This window comes from Ictalurus furcatus, chromosome 16 (genome assembly GCF_023375685.1).
Source record: "Ictalurus furcatus strain D&B chromosome 16, Billie_1.0, whole genome shotgun sequence".
NCBI lineage: Eukaryota > Metazoa > Chordata > Actinopteri > Siluriformes > Ictaluridae > Ictalurus > Ictalurus furcatus.
Genome location: NC_071270.1, coordinates 20,192,552 through 20,215,389, shown reverse-complemented (window position 1 = coordinate 20,215,389; position 22,838 = coordinate 20,192,552). Strand labels below are relative to the sequence as shown.

General features: G+C 40.2%; 1 protein-coding gene across 1 annotated transcript in view; it reads right to left on the bottom strand.

Moving 5' to 3' along the window:
- Window positions 1-22,838, bottom strand: part of lpar1 (lysophosphatidic acid receptor 1) — a 37,932-nt gene that overhangs the window by 4,235 nt on the left and 10,859 nt on the right. Inside the window, exon 2 of the mRNA XM_053644803.1 lies at window positions 12,516-13,267. Within this exon, the coding sequence (XP_053500778.1) occupies window positions 12,516-13,251 (736 nt within the window). The 5' untranslated portion in view covers window positions 13,252-13,267. The remainder of the gene's footprint in view (window positions 1-12,515; window positions 13,268-22,838) is intronic.

Here is a 22,838-nt window from a genome sequence, read left to right as displayed (position 1 = left end):
GAGTCATTAATAGCAGGGCTTTGATTTTTTTTTTTTATGTGGAAATGAATCACATAACAATTAGATTCTTCAAAATGTACATGCAAAGCCTTATTCTTTTACCTAAATACATTTTAACATGGCACCAAGGACAATACGTAACCTGATCAAAAATATAATGAACTTATATCATAAAAATATAATGTCTAATTTATTTGACCTCTACTACATCCTAGTTCTTGAAAGTGATTATTTCCCCTCCCATCACACAACTACCCTCCTTCTATCATAGTACTATACTTGGAAAAACTGCTATTTGTATAACTGTTATCCATGACAACTATTTTGAGAATTTAGGGCTTGTGTTACATGACCTTTTAATGAACTGAACAGGAAGGCACACCTCAAGGTTTTGAAATTTCCTGAGGTCAAAGATTTCTGCCAATATTTCAGCATGTCATTCACAGTCTTGCATCCTTCATATCACATCTTCATATGAATATAAGCTCAGGAACATGTTTAACAAATTGATGACACTGTTTTCAGCTGGCATTTCTCAAAGTGTGTGCTGAAAAAGGATAAACATTTTGGCTACAGATGTTATTTTGCAATAGAGACTGATATTCACAAACGCCTGGTTTTCTTTTAGAGAACACAGCTGTTCTTGAGTACTTTACATCACTTGAAAGTTATGTGGGGACTCTCAGGAGTTAGATAAACTGCAACGGGCCGTTTCCATGATTCGGCCACATTTCTCTCTTTACGAACAAGCTCAACGGGAAAGGAAATACGATCTCTAGGGGTTGGGTGGGTGCTTTTGGGACTTCAAGGTTTTTATTTCATTAACCACAGTTCATACACTTGAAAACCCATTTTCTTTGCTTTTAAATACATGCACTAAATCATTCACTAAAGTACTTAGTAGACGATTTTCAGCTTGTTCATGATGCACAGTGGATTTAAAAACATCTGAAAGGTCCAGAAAAAAAAATACTAAGTAAAAAAATTTTAAAAATCCATTCCTGCCAATCAGGAGGGAAAAGAAAACATTGGAAATTGCCAAGTGTTTTAATTAAGTCAGTATTTGGTCAGTATAGAAATGTAATTATTAGTGATTAACTGGGACACCTTGCTTATCTGATGATCTATTTCTAACAGTACATAATTTGTTTTAGTAATGAGTTACCTGGCATGTTACTCTGCTGTAACATTAATGATACTAAACCATACTGAAATATGATTAAGATAACAGGAAATGCTGACAGATGTAATGGTGCATGTTGTTGGAGCAAATTGGATTTCCTGCTGTTTATTAAATAGTATTACTGTGAGTGCTGTGTTTAACTTGAGTATAAATCCAAATGCAATTACATTAGTGCTTTGATTACTGAAATGGAGCTCATTGGTTAGATTTCATAAATCAAATATTCTCTGAAGCTCAAGTGAACCCTTAATGTTAGTGAAATTTGTACCTCGTACAATAATACATGGTTGTTTTGCTAGAAAACCTTTTGAGTAAACTGTCTGTGAATGTGTTTGGATCAGTTCACTGAGAAAAAAAGCAAAAGTCAGTTAGGGGTTGTTTTGACGCCATGATGTTGTAACATGGAAGCCAATACAGGAGGAGTTTGGTTTCATCATCTGAACATCTTTCCTCTCCCGAGAACGTCTTTTCCACTTTCACGCCGAGAATGGATTTATATGTTGGGAACTTCTCAAAGGCTTGCACAATGACTTTGCTGTTCAGGCTTATATAATGCCGGTCGGCAAATTCAAACGGGATATACTACTGTGTTGAATGCTTTCATGGTTCAAGCTGTAATGTTCCATGGTCCTTGACATGCATAAATAAGGTTCTGTGTTCCAGTGAAAAGCTTCCTGGCTCACTTCCTACCCATATGCACCAGTATAGTGGATCAAAATGTCAGCCCTCCAAGACCATAGAGCAACACATAAAGCTGTGCTGACTACAGAAATCTGTAAGCAAAACTACAAATTATATTAAATTGTAAACTGCTAACAGACATAAGTATTAGCATATACACATAGTAAAGTTTATAACATCTGTATGGACAAATGTAAGGAGTACAGTCATAAGGATGATACTATGCTATAAAATACAGGTGTGAATTTTAGTGAGGTGGGGATTCTGGTCGTTATGTGCCTCGTAACTAGCCACAATAGACATCATTATGATTGGTGGGAGAGATACAGGAGATACTTTGACACTGCAATGATTGTTAGTGATGATTGTGTTGGTCTTAAAGCATGCAGGGAGCCCTGGTATCATGGTGGGACAACCCAGGAAGAAATCTGCCTCCCAGGCTAGGTGAAAGCCCAGCAGATTCCTCTTATAGAATGATCCTTTTTGTCTAAAATATTTTGGTCAAAAATGTCCCAGGATTGGGCAACAGTTCCTGTTGATGTTGAATTTGGATTCTGATAAAACACCTGGTCATTAGGATGACATGTGGTCTTCCCTGAAGGCTTGTCAACCTGCACTTCAAACCATGTGTAGAAGTCATTCGCTGAATCTGGGAGGGAAGTTGTATTTTAAAGTTGGTGATGGCCTAAATATCCTAGCACATACGGCATGTGTTTCTGGTGTCCAAGACTGGGGCTGCCTGCGGGCTTTCTTATTACCTGATGTGAAACAGCAGATGTGTGTTGACGGTCTTGGAGGCTGTTATCTACAAGGTGTCCCAAAACTACATGGGTGTCTCCAGAAACATCTTCCTATACATATATATATATATATATATATATATATATATATATATATATATATATATATATATATATACACACACACACACACACACATATACTGTTCATACTACCATACTGATGTGTGCTACTCTACTGTATTGCTCATATAGGATATTAGAAATGGTGCATTATTCTTTGTGGAATTATAAAATAAACCAATAGCAGACTACAAAGCAGGGGCCTTCAAAATAATCTGCTGCAGCTCATGCAAATGATCCTGTGCTTTCAGAGTCAGCCCAAGCCAAAGCCCTAGAACTGTCAATATTCTCTGCATGGTTATAACAGATCAAAGTGGTATGTGAAATGATTTAGGATTTGTCAGCACTCTAGCAAAAGAAATGGGCAAATGTTTTTTTTTTGGTTCTCAGAAGTACACAGACGTGGATTGAGGGAAGTGAAGGGGTGAAGATCAGTAGGAGGGAATAATGAAGTGTCAATGATACGGCAATACCTGTGAAAGTACTTAGCAAAAGGTCAGCCATTTGTTGTAAACTGCCCTTTCAGGCTTAGTGCTATATAAATACAGCAGTCAAAACCAGACTTCAATCACTCTGGATGACATTAGCCAAACTGAGATTATTGCAGATCAGTTATGTTGTGAAAGCAACAGGCTGAAAGAATAGTTTTGGAAATCTATTATCTTACTCTTGTGTTAATTGGTTCTTAATCTGGAAATTATACATGAAAAACATCTACAGGAATTGCTGTAGATGAGCAAGAGCAATTCCTGTAGATGTTTTTCATGTATAATTTCCAGATTCATCTGGATTGGTTCTCTAACATAATTCACCAGAGATCACCAGATCATGAGTATAACAGAAAAACCAGCATGATCTCACGGTTGGAAAGTAAATAAATAAAAATACAGCTCAAATGAAAAGACAAAATGGTAAGGTTATGTTTAGAGGCATGACACCATTATGACACCATTATGACACCATTCTTATGACTTCATTTGTATGAAATCTGTAAAGAAATCCACCCACATCACCCATAATGGCTTCAATATGTACACATTTCTAATAATGTAAGGTTGTGAAAAACACCAGCACGACACAGTATCTGTCATTATCTGGCTAAGTAACATCTTCACATATCCTAAAAAAAGGTACTTCACTAGTAATACATTTTTAATGTGTAATTTTTTTCTGGTGCACTTCATCAAGTTCGCCTATGACAAGACCGCGGTGGGTCTCATCAGCAAAAACAACGAGTCAGCATACAGAGAGGAGGTGCGGCGGCTAATGGACTGGTGCAGAGCCAACAACCTCTCTCTGAACATGGACAAAACAAAAGAGATGTTTGTTGACTTCAGAAGAACACGGAGCAACCACTCTCCACTGAACATCAACGGCTCCTCGGTGGAGATCGTCATGAGCACCAAATTCCTTGGTGTTCACCTGACGGAGAACCTCACCTGGTCCCTCAACACCAGCTTCATAACCAAGAAATCCCAGCAGCGGATCTACTTCCTGAAAAGGTTGAAAAAAGCCCATCCCACACCCCTCACTACGTTCTACATAGGAACCACTGAGAGCATCCTGAGTAGCTGCATCACTGCCTGATTTGGAAATTGCACCACATTGGATCGTGAGACCCTGCAGTGGATAGTGAGGATAGCTGAGAAGATCATTGGCATCTCTCTTCTCTCCAGCATAGACATTTACACCACATGCTGCATATGCAATGCCACCAGCATTGAAGAGGACCACACACACCTCTCACACAAACTCTTCACCCTCCTGTCGTTGGGAAAAAGGTAACGAAGCATTCGGGCCCTCGCGGCCAGACTGTGTAACAGTTTCTTCCCCCAAGCCATCAGACTCCTCAATACTCAGAGACTGGACTGACACACACACACACACACACTCTGAACTGAACACCATCCCACTCCCATTGCAATATTTACACATTTCTGTATTGCATTTGTTGCTGCTACTGTACTTATCTGTAACTTACTGTAATATCATATTTAATTTCATGTCACTATTATACACTTTACCTGGCTGCTACCATAATAACTGCTATGTCCATATTTGGTATAAGCTAATCTGCTGAATACTAAGTCATAGCATGTTATGTTTACATTTACACCATTTTTTAATTATATTCTTACTCTTTTGCACTACCTGTTATATCACCTGTTACATCACTTCCATAGTAGAACAGTGTACTGGTCAGCGCTACACTGTCACTTGCTGTGCCTGTTGTTCCTGTTTTAGTAATTACTGTACTGTCTTGTGTTATTAGCCCACATTTGCACGTGCACTTTATGTAAAAATGTGTAGGTCTTATTTAGTACTGTATTGTCTCATGTAGTTACTGTATTGGTTTATGTAGCACCATGGTCCTGTAAGACTGTTGTTTCGTTTTAACTGTGTACTGTACCAGCTGTATATGGTTGAAATGACAATAAAAGCCACTTGACTTGACTTGAAACATGAATTTGTTCACCTATCGTTTCATCATTTGACTCCTATACATAATATCCGTGAGATAATTCAGTGCTAAAAACTTCAGACGGCCCAAGATCCTCGTTATTTTACTTGTCTAATATCAAAAGGAGCATGTTTTCTATAGCGTTCTGAGAGGTGGAACGTGCTAGCTCATTTCTGTACCTGATGTGTGGATAAATCAATAGCCTGGGTGCCTTGGACAAGCAGATTCTTTTAGTTGTTTTACTCTTACTAGGCTAGGTTCTTCATTCAACAACCAGAGAAAGAATAATGCCTACTCTCTATTGATTCTAGCAATAAAAAAAAGATTTCACGAGGTGTGTCTTTTTAAACAAAATGCACTTCAGACACACCTCGATGTTGTTACTACAGCACACGCTCCTCATTCTGAATGGCACTGCTTACTGGACCAGACATATCGGCTTATAGTAGCTGGATAAATAAGCATTCACAAATGGCATACAACCTTTTCAGAATGAAGAACACGAATGTATGTGGAAACACTAACAAAACCAAAATGAATATGATTTACTCATATGACTCTCCTGCTTGCACAACACGCCTCATGATTAAGCACGTCGAAAAGGAATAAAGACACCAGGCTTGCGTAATAACTTTTATGTGCGATGTGATACTAGAGCTCATAGCCAGGGTTGGCAGGGTTACTTTAAAAATGTATTCCATTACAGTTACAAATTACTTCTTAAAAAATGTAATCAGTAACGTAATCCATGTATTACAATATGAAAGTAATGTAACCTGATTATTTTTGGATTACTTCAAGGTCACGTATGTAAATAAAGTCAAGAGAAAAGCAATACGATCTAAAATACATTAATTTAGAGCTTATTATTAGAGCTTAAAAACATGTTCAATGTTTGGATTAGTTTTAGTAAAATAAATAAATTAATAAGTAAAAAATCACTGTTCACTGATGCGGGTAACATTACATCACAAAAGCATTTCAGAGAATAATTTGTGTTCATTTCCACCAAATGAACTTTGTGTAAAATTTATTTGCGTATGCACCAGGAGGTTGCTCATGTGAGTCACGACTGGCGAAAGAGAACCAGAACTATAATCAAGCAGCTGTCTATATTGTGTTATGTCAAAAGATTAATTTATTTGGTTTTAAATGATTTTTTTTTTTATCTTGATAGTATTCCCATTTTCCCATTCCCATTTTCCCATCCCCAATGTACCTGTGATCTGATTACTTTGTTTTTTGACGTAACTGTAACGGATTACAGTTACCAGTTTTTTGTATCCTGATTACATAACGCCGTTACATGTATTCTGTTACTCCTCAAGCCTGCTCATAGCCTAGAGTGACCGTACATCCTCTTTTTCTGACCTTAAAAAACCGTCCCGCCAGGATTTCCGGCTAGAAAATGTCCGGGATTCAGATTTAGTTTCATTATGATGTGTTTATGGTCTAATACTGCATCATGTGAGTGCATATTTGCATCGCTTTAACCCCTCTCTGTAATTCTCGCACACCAATTGGTCGATTATAAAAGGCTTGCAGCAACTATTGGCCAAATTCCTCCCTCTCAAACATTAGCTTACTCTCAGCAAACGCGCGAAGGCGAAGCGCTATTGTTGCTTGACAATAGCAGCAAATGACAGCTGTCCTGAGTAGAAACAATGGCCATGGCCATATAAAGTCATTTTTTATTTCATGTTATCACATGGTCATTCAAATGTGTAAGTGATGGTAGATGGTACACTCATGGCATCTAATATTTTATTTTATTCCATGGACATTCAAAATAATGTAGGAAAAAATGTAAAACGTGGGCAGAGTATACCCATTTTATTTATATATGTATATTAATTTGATGCTAATAGTGTGTCTTTTTCAGTGCATTAAAGTTTGCATTCATAGTAACCAAACCCCCTCTTCCCAACCCCCACCCCCATCTCTCCTCCAGAATATGATTAACCTTTCATAGCCACATATCGTGCTACCTCAGATACTTTATTACAAAAGGATAATGACTATGTCTATGTTGATTTATATCCTCATTTGTGCCTGTATGAATGCACTTAACTTGTCATACGCTATTATGTTATGGTAGCTACCATTTTTAAGTTTTTAGACTAGTCACTTAGGTTTCCAGGCAAACAAAACAGGACTGGGCAGCACAGCTTTCACTTGCCCAGTGGTCAAGCTAATGGGTTTATTATTTTTCCACCCTGAGACTTGGAAAGGCACTCCATAGTTCAGAGAGGTTCAGAGAAGTGAAGTGCATCACTTCTCTGATGTGATGTGTTAATCATGATGTCTCCAATCATACCTATGTGAACTCAACATTAATCTACAGATTATCTGCAACAACCACCTATACACCTATTAAGGCTATCCTAATGAATTTCCCTACTGAAAGTTCATACATCTCATTATCTTGACATACGTTTGCAAGGAATTGCTTGCATATTTAAACATGTAGACCAAATGACCCATGTGCCCCTTTATTACACTCTTAGAAAATAGTGTTTGCTTGTGGGGAATCCCTGAGCTGATCTATGTGCAAGACTAGAACAAAGAGATTCCTGTTCACTAAACTCCTTTAGGGCAGTATGATGGTGTAGCGGGTAGCGTTGCCGCTTCACAGCTCCAGGGTTCAACGTAATTGTGTGTGTGTGTGCGCATGTGTGTGTGTGTGTGTGTGTGTGTGTGTGTGTGTGTGTGTGTGTTTGTGGTGCTCTGGCACCGGATGCTCCACTGCAACCCTGACCAGGATAAAGCAGTTTCTTAAGATGAATGAACAAGGCAATGCTAAAACTTTTACCAATCCAAAAACTCTTGAGGAACCATTTTTTTTTTTATAAGAGATTAACAAAAGGGGTCTGAATTAAGGCATGAGATTTAAAGCATAACTTATTTACAAGAATTGAATATGAAAACAAGTATTGTATGTGATACGTTGATATCCAACAGACATTCACTCTTTTTTTTCTGTGGATATATCTTTAATGGTGTCCTAATAGCCATCTTTACCTAGATCTTGGGTGATGTCAAAGAGATGTCAAATGTAGTCTTAAAAATGTACTGTAGGTAATTATATATATATATAAAGAAACTATATATATAAAATTATATATATATATAAATAAACAAATAAAAAACCCACAAATCTATTTTGATAAAGAAACATATGTAGGTTCCTAATAAATAAACATAAGAATGTTTTGTGAAGAAAGGGCAGCACAGTAGGTAGCATTGCTGCCTTATAGTTCCATTATAGCCTTATAGTTCCTTATAGTTAAATTCTTAGCTCGTTAGTCTTTGTGGATGTTCTCTTCATGTTTGCATAGATTCTCTGGTTTCCTCCCACATCTCAGAGACATGGAGGTAGGTGAACTGCTTAAGTGGATCCACTGTGACCCTGACCAAGATAAAGCAGGTACTGAAGCTGAATGAATCAATGTTTATGAAAAAAATGATGACGCAGCCTCCCCACAATTTTCTATAACCAAGAAAGGTTTCACTTTCCAAATTTTCTGTGATACGAATGGCTAACATACCTAATGTTAATGTTCATTCTGTCAGTGGGAGTATAGAATTACAGGTAGATAAATATTTTAATACTAATATGAAATGCTGCATTTAAAGGAACTTGACAGTCCTAAAAGCAGTCTAAGTAACATTATACTTCAGTCTTGAAAAGCTTGAGGGCTTCTAAAGATCGCCTCATGCTTGAGAAATGTAAAACTTTGAAGCATGTGAAATGTGGTAATGAGCTGCTCTGCAAGTAACTGAATGAAGAATGGCTGACCGTTCTCTGCCTTCACTGCCCGCTTTCATTTAACATCTACAGAACATTCTTATGGCTCTGAGCCACACACACACACACACACACACACACACACACACACACACACAGCTGACATTATAATGGTATTAGAGCTCTCTTATCTGTGGAGTGCCAGCACTACCTAAGAACCGTATCTGTTCCTGTCCTGCTCCACTGCTCTGCACTTTCCCCAGAGCCTAACGTTGAGCTCCATACGTTTTAAACAACAGCAGCACTGTTTCCTGCTGGCTCTAGGTCTCTGTGCCCTGACTGAGGTTCTTTCTCTGGGTTTGGCTGGGGAAAGCAGCGAGGCATGACGCTGACACAGTGCAAGGCAAACACTGGAACTGGCGACAGGAGTGGGACCACAGACCCTGAGCTGTATACCACTCAACGGCTGCATTGTTCCATCACTCAAGTGCTGGCACGACTGTGTAATAAGATAACATACTGCTCTGAAGCATGACCTATAGTGCTAGGTATATATATGTATATAAATGGAAGCAAAACAGTTCAAAAGTGGTTAGCACATTTGCCCCCACTCTGTGTGTGCACAGTTTGCATGTTCCCCCTGTACTTTGGGGTTTCCTCCGGGTACTCCGGTTAACTCTCCCCGGTCCAAAGACATGTGCTGTAGGCTGATTTGCCTTTCCAAAATTGTCCGTAGTGTGTGAATGTGTGTGATTGTGCCCTGCGATGGGTTGGCACCACGTCCAGGGTGTCCCGTGCCTTTTGTCCCCCGAGGCTCCCCACAGCCCTGTGTAGGATAAGCGCTATGGAAGATGGATGGATATATTTATTTATTTAATTATTTACTATTCTGACTCAGCTGACTTTGAGAACAACTGCCTGGAATATGTCAGGGTTTAGTAATGCCAAATTTAAGCAAAAAAAACCCCAAAACAAATCACATTGTAAAAATCCAAATTCATTGCAATATACAATATTTAAGATTCTGAACAAATCTCCAGCAGTACAGTAGCACTGTTTAAAAAAACCAACGGTTCAATGATACTTTTATGTACTGTCTGAGAAAAAACTTGTTTTTTATTTTTAAATAAAAAATACACTGAAGAGGAGAAAAAGATGAACTTTGTTTTAACCTTTGTGAACATTTTTCAAAAACCTGTCAATGATATATTTATGAATATCTTCCCAAAATAAAAGCTTTTCATAGTTTTTATATTGTTATTTTTTAAATATCCATCCATCCATCCATCCACCCATCTTCTATACTTCTTATCCTTCTTCAGGGTCACGGGGAAACCTGGAGCCTATCCCAGGGCACAAGGTGGGGTTTTTTGTATATTAAAAAAAAAAATTAAATTAATATTTAACACCGAGATAAAGGAGAAAACGATTTTTAAAAATGTTTTGTAAAAAAAAAAAAATTTGTAATTTTTTTAATGTAAAAAAATTCTTAGCAAAACTGTCAATAGCATCTTTATTAATGTCTACAAAATAAATATAATTAATTTTTTTATATTTAAAAAAGTAACATTTAGAATTTTTAAAAACTTTTCTTTACATATATTTTTTTCCTTACACATCTAAGATTAAGTAAAACATTTTGACCTCAGAACAGCTACTTCCAGTCAGTTTGTCATTATTAAAAATAAATCGATAAAAAGATAACACGATAGCCATAATATCTCGGAAAAGTGTATCCTGACATAATTTAAAATGGTAAATGGCCTGCACTTATATGGAGCTTTTATCCAAAGCGCTTTACACTGTGTCTCATTCACCCCTTCACACACACACACACACTCACACACCAATGGTAGCTGAGCTGCAATGCAAGGTGCTAACTTGCCATCGGGAGCAACTTGGGGTTCAGTGTCTTGCCCAAGGACACTTTGGTATGTGGAGTCACGTGGGCCGAGAATCGAACTGCCAACCCTACGATTAGTGGACAACCCACTCTACCACCTGATCCACATCCGCCCCTTTATTTATCACAATATTGATATTATATTGTCATACTTTGTGTTATGTTAATAAACACATTATATCTTGAAAAAGATTTACTGTTACAAAATATATCTTTTTTGTATGATGTATATCTTTTTTGTACATCTGAACATCTTGATGACATCCACAGTATAAGCATTAAAACTGGAATGAGGACACTGAGTTTCATTGCTGAGTGAACATAACCAAGGTCACTGTGCAGCTGCCCTCCTTCAGCAGGAAGCGAGCACATGGAAATCTTTGCATAGAGTACTGTGACAACTGCCGTCAAGGATGATAAAGACACCCCAAGGAGAAATCTCTATGACAACGTGACGAAATTACAACACAGAGACAAAGACGTGGCTCCATAAAGCTGATATTATTGGCACATGAAAATGTGCTAGAAACAAAGAATATACTTTTTTATTACAATAAAGCCACAGCGATTTTGGTGACTCAGGATGGACTCACACACTTGGGACATAAAAATGGATTTTAAATATAAACACCAATGTGAGTCGAAAATTTTGTCCTTAGCACACCCGGACATATTCATATTTATTGTTGTTGATTTTTAGCAAATGTCCTGTGTTCCAGAAATCCTGTTATGCTTGAATTTCAGTGTTTTTACAACAGCAAAGTCATGCAAGTTAGCTAGCGTGGAAGCAATGTCATTAGCAAAGTCATTAGCACCAAATATTCCAATAGTGTACAAAAACTAATAAAGACAATCGCAACTTCTATGTTGTTTTTTTTTTAATAGCCTGAGTTAGCTAATCTCTCACAATTAGTACCATAGCATTTGTTAGTTTATCTCAGTGAATTGTTACCCTAGCCCTTTTCATTGCTTAAATGTGGCTTAAATGGAAAAATCTGGGGGGAAAAGGAACATAAGGAAAAAAGGGGGAAATAATTTCTCAGAGCACCATTAAATAAATGCAGGATCTATATTTTAATATGGTAATTGTGAAAAATTGTTGGAAAACCAAATATGGCTTTGTTTCAGTTATATATGGGGCGGCTGTGGCTAATCGTAGGGTTGGCGGTTCGATTCCCGGCCCACGTGACTCCACATCCCGAAGTGTCCTTGGGCAAGACACTGAACCCCAAGTTGCTCCTGATGGCAAGTTAGCGCCTTGTATGGCAGCTCTGCAGCCATTGGTGTGCGAGTGTGTGTGTGAATGAGTGAATGAGACTTTGGATAAAAGCGCTATATAAGTGCAAACCATTTACCATACAGTAGTTATAAAGCAAATTAAATATGGTAAAATATGCTAATAAACTATACTATAATAATAACTAGATATAGTAATAAACTAATAAACTTCAAATGCAGGAATATCCTCCCATGAAACTGGGACAAAATACAAATTCTACCTGACTGCATATGACTTTGCATGAATGTTGGTAGAAATACAGCGACTGCAAATTTTTTCCCTTTACCCAAACCTTAACAGTTTGGCACCAAGTTGTGTAAATATGAACACTTAATAATTGAATTGTTGGCAAAGCTTCACAACTGAAAATTTGCAGAACTAGTAAGAGAAACACTTACCAAGGACAATCACCACTGTCTTCAGCAAGCTCATCATGGTGTCCCTGTTGCGCCGCTGACCTGAGCTGTGGCGTGACATTCTCATGGTGCGCTGGCGGACATACATGAATATGTGGGCATAAAGCACCACCATGACAACGAAGGTCACCAAGTTGAAGATGGCCCAGAAGACGAGGTACGAGTTGCTGTAGAGTGGTGCCATGTTGGAGCAGGTTTTGATAGCACAGATACAGTTCCAACCCACACTAGGGATGGCACCCATGACAATCGACATAGTCCAGATGATCACGATGACCACAACCACACGACGGTTACTCATGCGAGTGTGAAGCTGCATGCGGAAGACTGTGATGTGGCGCTCAATGGCGATGGCTAGCAAGTTGGCCACAGAAGCCGTCAGGCTAGTGTCAATGAGGCCTTGGCGTAGTAACCACGTGCTGACAGTTAGCCGGCGTGTGTTGGGCCCCGTGTTAAACATCAAATAGAAATAAGCCAGTCCAGCGAAAAAGTCTGCTGCTGCTAGGTTAGCCATGAGATAATAGATGGGAAAATGAAATCTGCGGTTGATGTAAATGGCCACCATCACCAGGAGGTTAGCAAGCATGATAAAGATACATACTGTAAGTCCAAGTCCCATTACCAGTCTGCTGACAGTATTCCACTCTGTGGCCAGGTACTTCCCACTTTCGTTGTAAAAGAAGGCGATGCTTTCATTGTAGTAACACTGTCCATCCATCTTGAAGGTTATACTTCTGAAAGAACAAAAATTAGACAGAATCAGACTATTTATAGTTAATTCACATTTTGTATTGGCATTTTGTAAGTGCCCAGGAAATGCCTTGTAAGCAAAGATTTGATTCCAAATTTTAGAGAAGTAATGACAGCCACACACTTCTGTTTTTGTGTATGTCTCACACAAAAAAGTTTTAGATCTTCAAATGAAATACAACATAAAACAAAGTCAACCTGAGTAAACACACAATACAGTTTTATTTATTTCTTTTCTTTTATCGAAGCAAAGAAAGTTATCCAACACGTATCACCCATGTGAAAAACTAACTGCCCCCTTCAAATTAAAATCTGGTTGTGCTACCTTTAGCTGCACTAACTGCAACCAGACGCTTCTGATAACTGGAGATCAGTCTTTCACAGTGCTGTGATAGAATTTAGTCCCACTCTTCTTTGCAGAATTGCTTTAGTTCAGCCACACTGGAGGGTTTTTGTGCATGAACTGCCTGTTTAAATTCCTGCCACAGCATCTCAATTGGTTCAAGTCAGGACTTTGACCAGGCCACTCAAAAACTTTAATTTGGCTTTTTTTTTTGAGCCATTCAGAAGTGGAATTACTCCTATGCTTTTGATCATTGTCTTGCTGCTTAATCCAGTTGTGCTTGAGTTTCAATTTACGCACTGAAGACCAGACATTCTGCTTTAGGATTTTCTGGTAGAAAGCAGAATTCATGTTTCCCTCCATTATTGCAAGTTGCCCAGGCCCTGAAGCACCATAGCATCCCCACACCATCACACTTCCACCATGCTTGACTGTAGGTATGATGTTCTTTTTGTGGAATTCTGCGTTTGGTTTATGCCAGATGTAACAGGACCCCGGTCTTCCAAACTGTTCCACTTTCGACTAGACAGAACATTCTCCCAAGAGGTTTGAGGATCATCAAGGTGATCAACAGATGAGCCTTAATGTTCTTCTGGGTTAGCAGTGGTTTTCGCCTCAACACTCTTCCATGGATGCCATTTTTACCCAGTGTTTTTCTGATAGTGGAGTCATGAACAGTGACCTTTATCGATGAAAGAGAGGTCTGTAGGTCCTTTAATGTTGTCTTTGGCTCTTTTGTGACTTCCTGGATGAGTAGAGTAATTTTGGAAGGACGGTCATGTCTGGGAAGGTTCCCAACTGTTCCGATTTTTTCCATTCGGAGATAATGGCTCTCACTGTGGTTCTTTGGAATCCCATAGCCTTTGAAATCGCTTTGTAACCCTTCCCAGACTGATGTATTTCAATCTCCTCCTTCCTCAGCTTTGGCATAGCAAGTTACTGGGGAAGACATTTTAACCAACTTCATGCTGTTGAAAAAGTTCTATTTAAGTGTTGATGTGATTGAACAGGGTTTGCAGTAATCAGGCCAGGTTACATCTAGTCCAGCTGAACCCCATTATGAATGCAGTTTCATAAATTTGGGGAATTAGTAACTACGGGGCAAATACATTTTCACACAGGCCCAGTTGGTATTGAATAACTTTTTTGCTTCAGTGAATAACATTATCATTTAAAAACTGTATTTTATGTTTACTCTGGTTGCCTTCATTTTATCTTAAATTTTGTTTTCATTTCTGAAACTATTTAGTATGAGATATACATAAAAACAGAAGAAATCGGGATGGCAGCAAATAATTTGTCACAGCACTGTATAATTCCATCACTTCATAACACAAGGAATGGTTTGGAAAGAGGAGTAACATGTATGGAGCTACAAGAACAACCCATGTTAAATGCTATTTAGCAGCTAATGTAAAGCACTATCCACAGTTTGTTTATAGGGGTGCGACATATGTGTACAAGTACAAGATGAGTCCTCAGACAAATTTCACAGTATTCCTGGGAATTCTAAACAGCAAAATGGAAATAAGAACATCTACATAACACACTTTTGTCATTAAAAAAAACTGCCTCATTTGTATCCACAGTGCCAAGAGCTCTAAAACACCAATTTTGATTTCATGGGGACTTTAACATATGATAGGTTTATGTGCTTGAGGATTATTCATGAAAAATGTGTGTCACAGAGGCAGATGCACATGCAGATTCAAGGTTTAATAAGAGTACAAGCAAAACACAAAAGACAATAAGCACACATGAACAGGGAAACAAACATAAACCAAGACCTAGGAGAAGAGGGAGCATAATGTGACATCATTAGACAAAACAAAGCTAGACCAAGAGTGAGTTGCAATTAGTGATTATAAACACACTGGTGCTCGTTAACCAGAATGAGAGTGGTCATGTGACGGTGGCGCAGAGGTGCAGTGGCTGCTGGGAATTGAAGTCCAGGGTTCCTTTCGGCGATTCGTAACAAAGTGCTTCAGTACAAGCTTTTTAATATTATTTAAGCTCACACTGTAAAATCTAAAATCCATTCTGAAAGACAGTGGACTACAGTTGGGCAAATTAACAAAGCTTGCATTATTCAACATCTACAGTGACCACAAACAAACAATGTTGAACCCAGAGTTGTGAAATGAACTCAGATGGATATTAAACAGACCCAAACATTTTGGCATCTGGTCAAATTTTGCTAATGGTCTGTTCTATATGGAGAATAACTAAAGAGATGGCTAACCAAACAAACATCAACCAACAAGCAAAGAAAAAGTTAGTGGCTTGAAAAAAATGCAGGGAATTTATCACAGAGTCACTTTGCTATACTTTTTAAACCAAGTATTAGTCACATCATTGCTGGGACTTATTTGAATGAGCTGATTCTGTTTTCCAAAACACCCCACATAGGAAATTTGCTTATGTAATTTAAGCAAGGCATGGTTCCGGTTGGGGTTTTTTTTCTTTCATGATCTTTCAAGATAACATTTGTCAACAAAGTGTCTGAAATTGCATATATTCGTCTTTACAATTAGGTAGATAGGGATTGATTTACACTATATGACCCAAAGTTTTTGGACACTCACATCTCATTCCAGATTTAGTCCCCCTGTGCTGTTATAATAACCGCCACTCTTCTGGGAAGGCTTTTCACTAGATTTTGGAGCATGGCTGTGGGGATTTGTGATCATTCAGCCACAAGAGCATTAGTGAGGTCAGGCAAGGAGGTCTGGGGTGCAGTAAGCATTCCAATTTATCCGAAAGGTGTTCAGAGTGGTTGAAATCAGGGTTATTGTGTTCTTCCACTTCAAAATACCATGTCTTCATGGATCTCACTTTGTGCACAGGGGCATTGTCATGCTGGAACAGGTTTGGGCCTCTTAGTTCCAGTGAAGGGAACTTGTAATACTGCACAGTACAAAGACATGCTATACAATTGTGGGCTTCCAACTTTGTGGTAACAGTTTGGGGAAGACCCACATATGGGTGTGATGTTCAAGTGTCTACTTACTTTTGGCTGCATAATGCATCAACTAAAGCATTATAAATCCTATATACAGGATACAAATATACATGATGCAAATAAATAAAGGTACGTGAGTGCATTGGCATTTTTTTTTGTATCAATCAATATATTCTAAAGTCATCAATTCTAAACTTAATAAACTTAAGTTACATTGCTATGTTTTTTTTTTCTCTTGAGCCTCTACTTAAAGACAACAGTTTCCAATCACTAAATCCTTTGTTGCTCGCATAAAACATTTCACGCTCTGCTAGTTGTCTGTTATCAGCTGGTTAGAACTGAAATGTCAAGTAACAGTGAATAACCTTTCCATTGCTTTTGTGTATAGCCTCAGTAGTCCCAGTGAAACAAATGCTGGCACTGTATGCATGTTTTATCATTTGGCCTCAGGCGTGTAATTTCACTGAGCTGAAACCACTGAACAGAACACGATCTGTGCTCTCCAGGCTGTGAACTTCCTTCTGCCTTCAAAATGAGTGCTAGGAGAAAGAGTATGTGTCTGTCCATCCACCACCCGCACACCACCCCACCCCCCACCCCCACCCCCACCCGTCCATCACACTGACGAGACCACCCAGGACTACGGAAAACCACAGGTTTAGCATTATCAGATCACCCATCCTCTATGGATAAATAGAAGCTGAAGGAAACTCCAACCAGGCCTGCACATCAGCGTGATAGGGTTAGAGACGTGTGGGTTGCATTACTGCTATGAATCACCCATGAACTAAAATTGGTTTTAGGTTAGCTGAGCTAACTACAATATAAAGCATACAGTCTTATTAAAAGTTTACATCTTCATAGATGTTAAAAGTATGAATATCAAATCAGGTCAGTAAAGGGGCTTCCAACATTTCTGTGGCAGAAAATCTACCTCTCACCATGTCAATAACCATTTCAGAATATGGTTCCAAAGCCAAATCTAAAGCTAGCTAAAAAAGTAATAGACATATTGGTTTGCTGACCTAGTTATACAGCCATGTCTGTGACAACCAGAGTTTTGCTTTTAACTATTATAAAGCCTCTTTCACACCACACACTGCTTTTACACTCATTCGCTGCAGCAGTGCAGCAGCATGGCACAAGAGCAGTGCATGAGCAGCAGTGAAGCAGGAGTTTTGGCGTCGAGTCTATTTTATGCTGCACTGCTCAAGCTTCTCGCTCCGAATTAAAGCACCAGTACACGGTTGAAAGATTTAAATGAAGGTGAGTTGACACAAAAAAAAGTATGTATCGTACAGAAAAAGCATATTTGTAGAGTAGTATGTTTTACATTTAATATGTACTTGTGAGAGATTTCCCCTCACTCAGAGCGCTGGAGCACGCAGCACGCTCTGAAGCTTGAGGCTTCTGGATTCAGTGATATTGACTTTGTTTAATTGCGACACGGGTGTTTGTTATGGTTTATGTCATGTCTCTGCCCTGTTATGCCATTGGTTGTCTCTTAATATGTCTTAGGTGCTTATGTTTCCCCCTTGATTACGTTTATTATTTCACCCCTCGTGTGTCTATGTTCGGTGCAAAGTATTGTGAGCATTTTCTCCACACCAAGCCTTTGTCCTGTGTTCATGTTTCTAGTGTCTTGATCCTGTGTCTAGCTTCTCATTTTGTCCTTTTGCCTTGCCTTCCTTATGCCTGTTTGCCGATCGCCTGACTTTTGCCTGTTTTCGACCATGTTATTGATTGACGTTCTGGATTTGTCTGCTTGATTTCCTTAATAAAGCTTTTTTTTTGCACACGCATCCTGCATTGTCTCCTTGCTAGTCGTGACAGAATGCTTCGCCAATAAGATGTATGCAGCAGGAGGGTATATGGAATATTTTTGCCGGCGTTTGATTCCGTGCACTTTCCCCAATGGTTTCCCATGGGCACCCCAGCACCATTTCAAGGCTTTGAAAGCCAGTTGAAGGGATTTTTTTCTCCAATGCCATCTTTATTTGGTGGACCCCAAGCCTGAAGAGAAGCAGTGGCTGGGGTTCACCGGCCCAGCCCACTGGTGGGCAAAGCTCCATATCGCCACAGGCAACCTCAGCCTGGGAAGTGTGGTGGAGTTCGTGGGCCTCATGAGGGTAGTTTTTAACGCAGACCCTCACTTGGACTTAGAGAGATTTTTGGGGAAAACCAGCCTGATGGTCACAACCTCGAGGCTGTTCACCACGTATTACAAGAGGGAGCAGGCCGACTGGGCGGCCTCCACAGCTCAGGTCCAGCCCCAGATCAACAGCGCAGTGATGGAGGTAACACAGGCATGCAAGACTGAGGGTTGCTTTACAGAAGCCCAACTACAGTGTCCAGCGTGCATTAAACTTGGGATACACGAATCATATTTCTGCTCCCAGGCATGTTTCAAAGGCAGCTGGCATACCCACAAATGGCTCCACAAGAGAGCAAGAGCCGAGCTCCAGCTTGAGACCAACAAGGTGGTCTCACCTGCAGAGCTCCAGCCAGAGGTCAACATGGTGACCTCATCTCCAAAGCTTCAGCCTGAAACCTAAGAGGCGGTCTCACCTGCAGAGCTCCAGTCAGAGGTCAACATGGTGACCTCATCTCTAGAGCTTCAGCCCAAGACCCAAGAAGTGGTCTCACGTGTAGAGCTCCAGCCAGATGTCAACGTGGTGACCTCATTTCCAGAGCTCAAGCCCAAGAACCAAGATGCAGTCTCATCTCCAGAGCCACAGTCGGAGGTCAACGTGGCGACCTGCTCCACAGAATTCCAGCCTGGGAAGCAGGAGGGGGTCTCACTCACTGAGTTCCTCTCCGAAGTTGATGATACGAAGTCCCAAGCCATGCTCCTGTCTGAGGTCGACAAGACAGCCTCCCAAGCCCTGTTACTGTCTGAGGTCAAGGAGACAGCCTCCCAAGCCACTATCCTGTCCGAGGTCGACAAGGCGACCTCCCAAGCCACATTTCTGTCTGAGGTCAAAGAGACGACCTTCCAAGCCATATTCCTGTCCGAGTTAAGGAGATGGCCTCCTAAGCCATGTTCCTGTCCAAGGTCAACGAGGCAACCTCCCAAGCCACGTTCCTGTCCAGGGCCGACAAGGCGGTCTCCTGAGCCACGTTCCTCTCCGAGGTCGATTAGATGGCCTCCCGAGACATGTTTCTGTCCGAGGTCTGCGAGACGGACTCTCAAGCCATGTTTCTTTCTTAGTCTGACACGGTCAACCAAGTGATGCTCACGTCTAAGTCTGTTGACACAGCCAACCAGGTTCAGCCTGCAGAATCGACAAAGAATGACGCTCAGCTTTCCTGTTCCACTTAGGACGCTGCTCTGCTTTCCTGTTTCACTGAGGACGTCACTCCGCCATCCTGTTCCACTGAGGACATCGCTCTGCCTCCATGCTCCACTGAAGACACAATGTCCCAAACCTGGATTCTGCCTAAGAACCATAACACTCATGTCCTAGCCCAGCCATCTGACCTCATCAAACCTGTCGCCAACCCACAGCCTACTTTCTGCCTGAATGAGCTATGTCCGCTCCCCAGCTCCTTTGGTAAAGGACCGCATCATAGACAATGTCTGCCTCAGGTCCTTGCACTTGGCGTCGACATTCTGCCCAGAGGGCCCAGACCACCAGAGGGGGAGTTCTGTAAGGCACTTCAGGAGAAGTGCCCTTGGTGGGGGGAATCTGTCAGTTTTCCCCTCACACTGAGCGCTAGAGCACGCAGTACGCTCTGAAGCCCAAGGCACAACAGCGCACACTTCTGGGTTCAGTGACATTGACTTTGTATACTTTCAACACATGTGTTTGTTATGGTTTATATCATGTCTCTGTCCCTGTTATGTTATTGGTTGTTTCATAATGTGTTTCTTAGGGTGTTTATGTTTCCCCCTTGATTACCTTTGTTATTTCCCCCTCGTGCGTCTATGTTCGGTGCAAAGTATTGTAAGTGTTTTCTCACTACCAAACCTTTGTCCTGTGTTCACATTTCTAGTGTTTTGATCCTGCATCTAGGTTCTCATTTTGTCCTTTTGCCTTGCCTGCCTTATGCCTGTTTGCTGATCGCCTGACCTTTGCCTGTTTTCGACCCTGTTATTGTTTGACATTTTGGACTTGTTTGCTTGATTTCCTTAATAAAGCTCGTTAATGCACATGCATCCTGCATCTCCTCCTTGGATTTCGCGACAATACTAATCATGGCACACGGTGGCTTAATGGTTAGCACGTTCTCCTCACACTTCCAGGTTTTGGAGTTTGATTCCCACCATGGCCTGTGTGCGGACTTTGCATGTTCTCCCCATGCTAAGGGGGTCTCCTCTGGGTACTCTGGTTTCCTCCGCCAGTCCGAAGACATACATGGTAGGCTGATTGGAATGCCCAAAGTGTCCGTAGTCCCTGCAATGGATTAGTACCCTGTCCAGGGTGTACGCCACTTTGTGCCCCATGCTCCCTGGGATAGGCTCCAGGTTCCCCACGACCCTGTAGGGTAACTGCTATAGAAAGTGGATGGATGGATGGATGGATGGATGGATGGATGGATGGATGCTAATCATGAGTGAGAATAGTTTTATTTTTGGCTTGGACGTACAGCAATAAACATGTGAATTGTAAACATGCTCCTCCACATTATGTAAATCTTATACTATATAACGATCAAGTTAACAAAACTCCTCAACAGACCACTGACAATAAATATTGTACATTTTTTGGTTTGCTTTTCAAGGAAATTAACTATGGAACCCGAGAACCTTTCTGCAAAGTGCGTTGCAGTTTCTGCATGCGTAACGCTACTGGTGTCAAAGCAAATGCATCACTCGTGCCTCAGACTGCAAACTGCTCTTGCACCTCATGAGGTGTTAACTGGGCATAAGTTATAGTGAGACAGTACAGTGGCTTAGGGGTTTTCATGTCTGCCTCACAACTCCAGAGTTGGAGGATCTAGTCCTGCTACTGCCCTGTGTGCATGGAATTTGCATGTTCTCCCCATGCTTCAGGGTTTTCCTCCAGGTACTCCGGTTTCGTCCCCCAACCCAAAGACATGTTTTGTAGGCTGATTGGCATTTCTATGTGTGTGAATATCTGAGTGATTGTGCCCTGTGATGGGTTGGCACCCCATCCAGGGTATCCCCCGCCTTTTGCCTTGAGTTCCCTGGGATAGACTCCAGGCTCCCCCTCAACCCTGCGTAGGATAAGTGGTATAGAATATGGATGAGTCTGATAAAAAAATAAATTACTTGTTTTTCATTTCTTTTGCCTGGATTTTGAAAGAATAATCAAATGGACATTGCTAAATTCTGTTTGTGACATGAAAATAGAATGACCAAAAAGTACATATACCCATTTGGTATAAGAGTATTGACATTTCCTTTACATAACACATTGGATTTTTTATTCAAATGGACATGAAAATTTTAACTAAAACACATTATTGGTAATGCATGGATATGTTTCAAGTGATTGTGAAACATATAAGATTAGAACCTTGGGCTGAAAAAAAACATGCATGAGTGTAAATTGTGTAAAGTGCTGCAGAAGAACATCGTTGTTAATAATTATTGTAATACATTACAAATGAGCCCTTTGGCTAACTCCTGAAAATGTGTTATTGAATGCTGTGGTGATCCTGAACAGTCTCAGATGTAATAAATGAGTGTTCATGTGTGTTTGGATGAATCATGGCATTGACGTGATCCAACAAATGGAAATAATTTTGTGAAAATCAGGCAGACCATGTCACATCAATAGTTTAATATACTTCAAGGCTTACTGTAATAGCAATATATCAGTATGACCACAGTATGAAAATGTTTCCATAACACACAGCCATTATTTACTTCCTCTCATCTGTGCATGTTGTTAAAAATAACAACCCCTGTACCCCTGTATGATAGCTATTTAAGCAAGTCTTCAACTGGTATATTTACACCAGGGTGAGAATTTAAGCATGCTCTGAAACCTAACACCAACAAGAGGAAGTCAGTGCAATCAGAGTTGGCAAGTAACATCGAACATAGGCATGATCTCCAAGAACAGACGTTCTCCGTCAGGTTGTGAGAAAGCAAAATGCACAAAGCTCGAACCGTTTCAGTGCTGCCTGTCTGAGAACACAATGAGACCATTGTTCAGGACACAGCCGGTAAAAAGTAACAGAAAAGCATTTCACAATGAATAAATTGTTCACATTTTGTGTACAGCCCTGGTGAGGCAGCGCACGTTAAGTGAGTTTCAAATAAAAATATGTGTTTAAT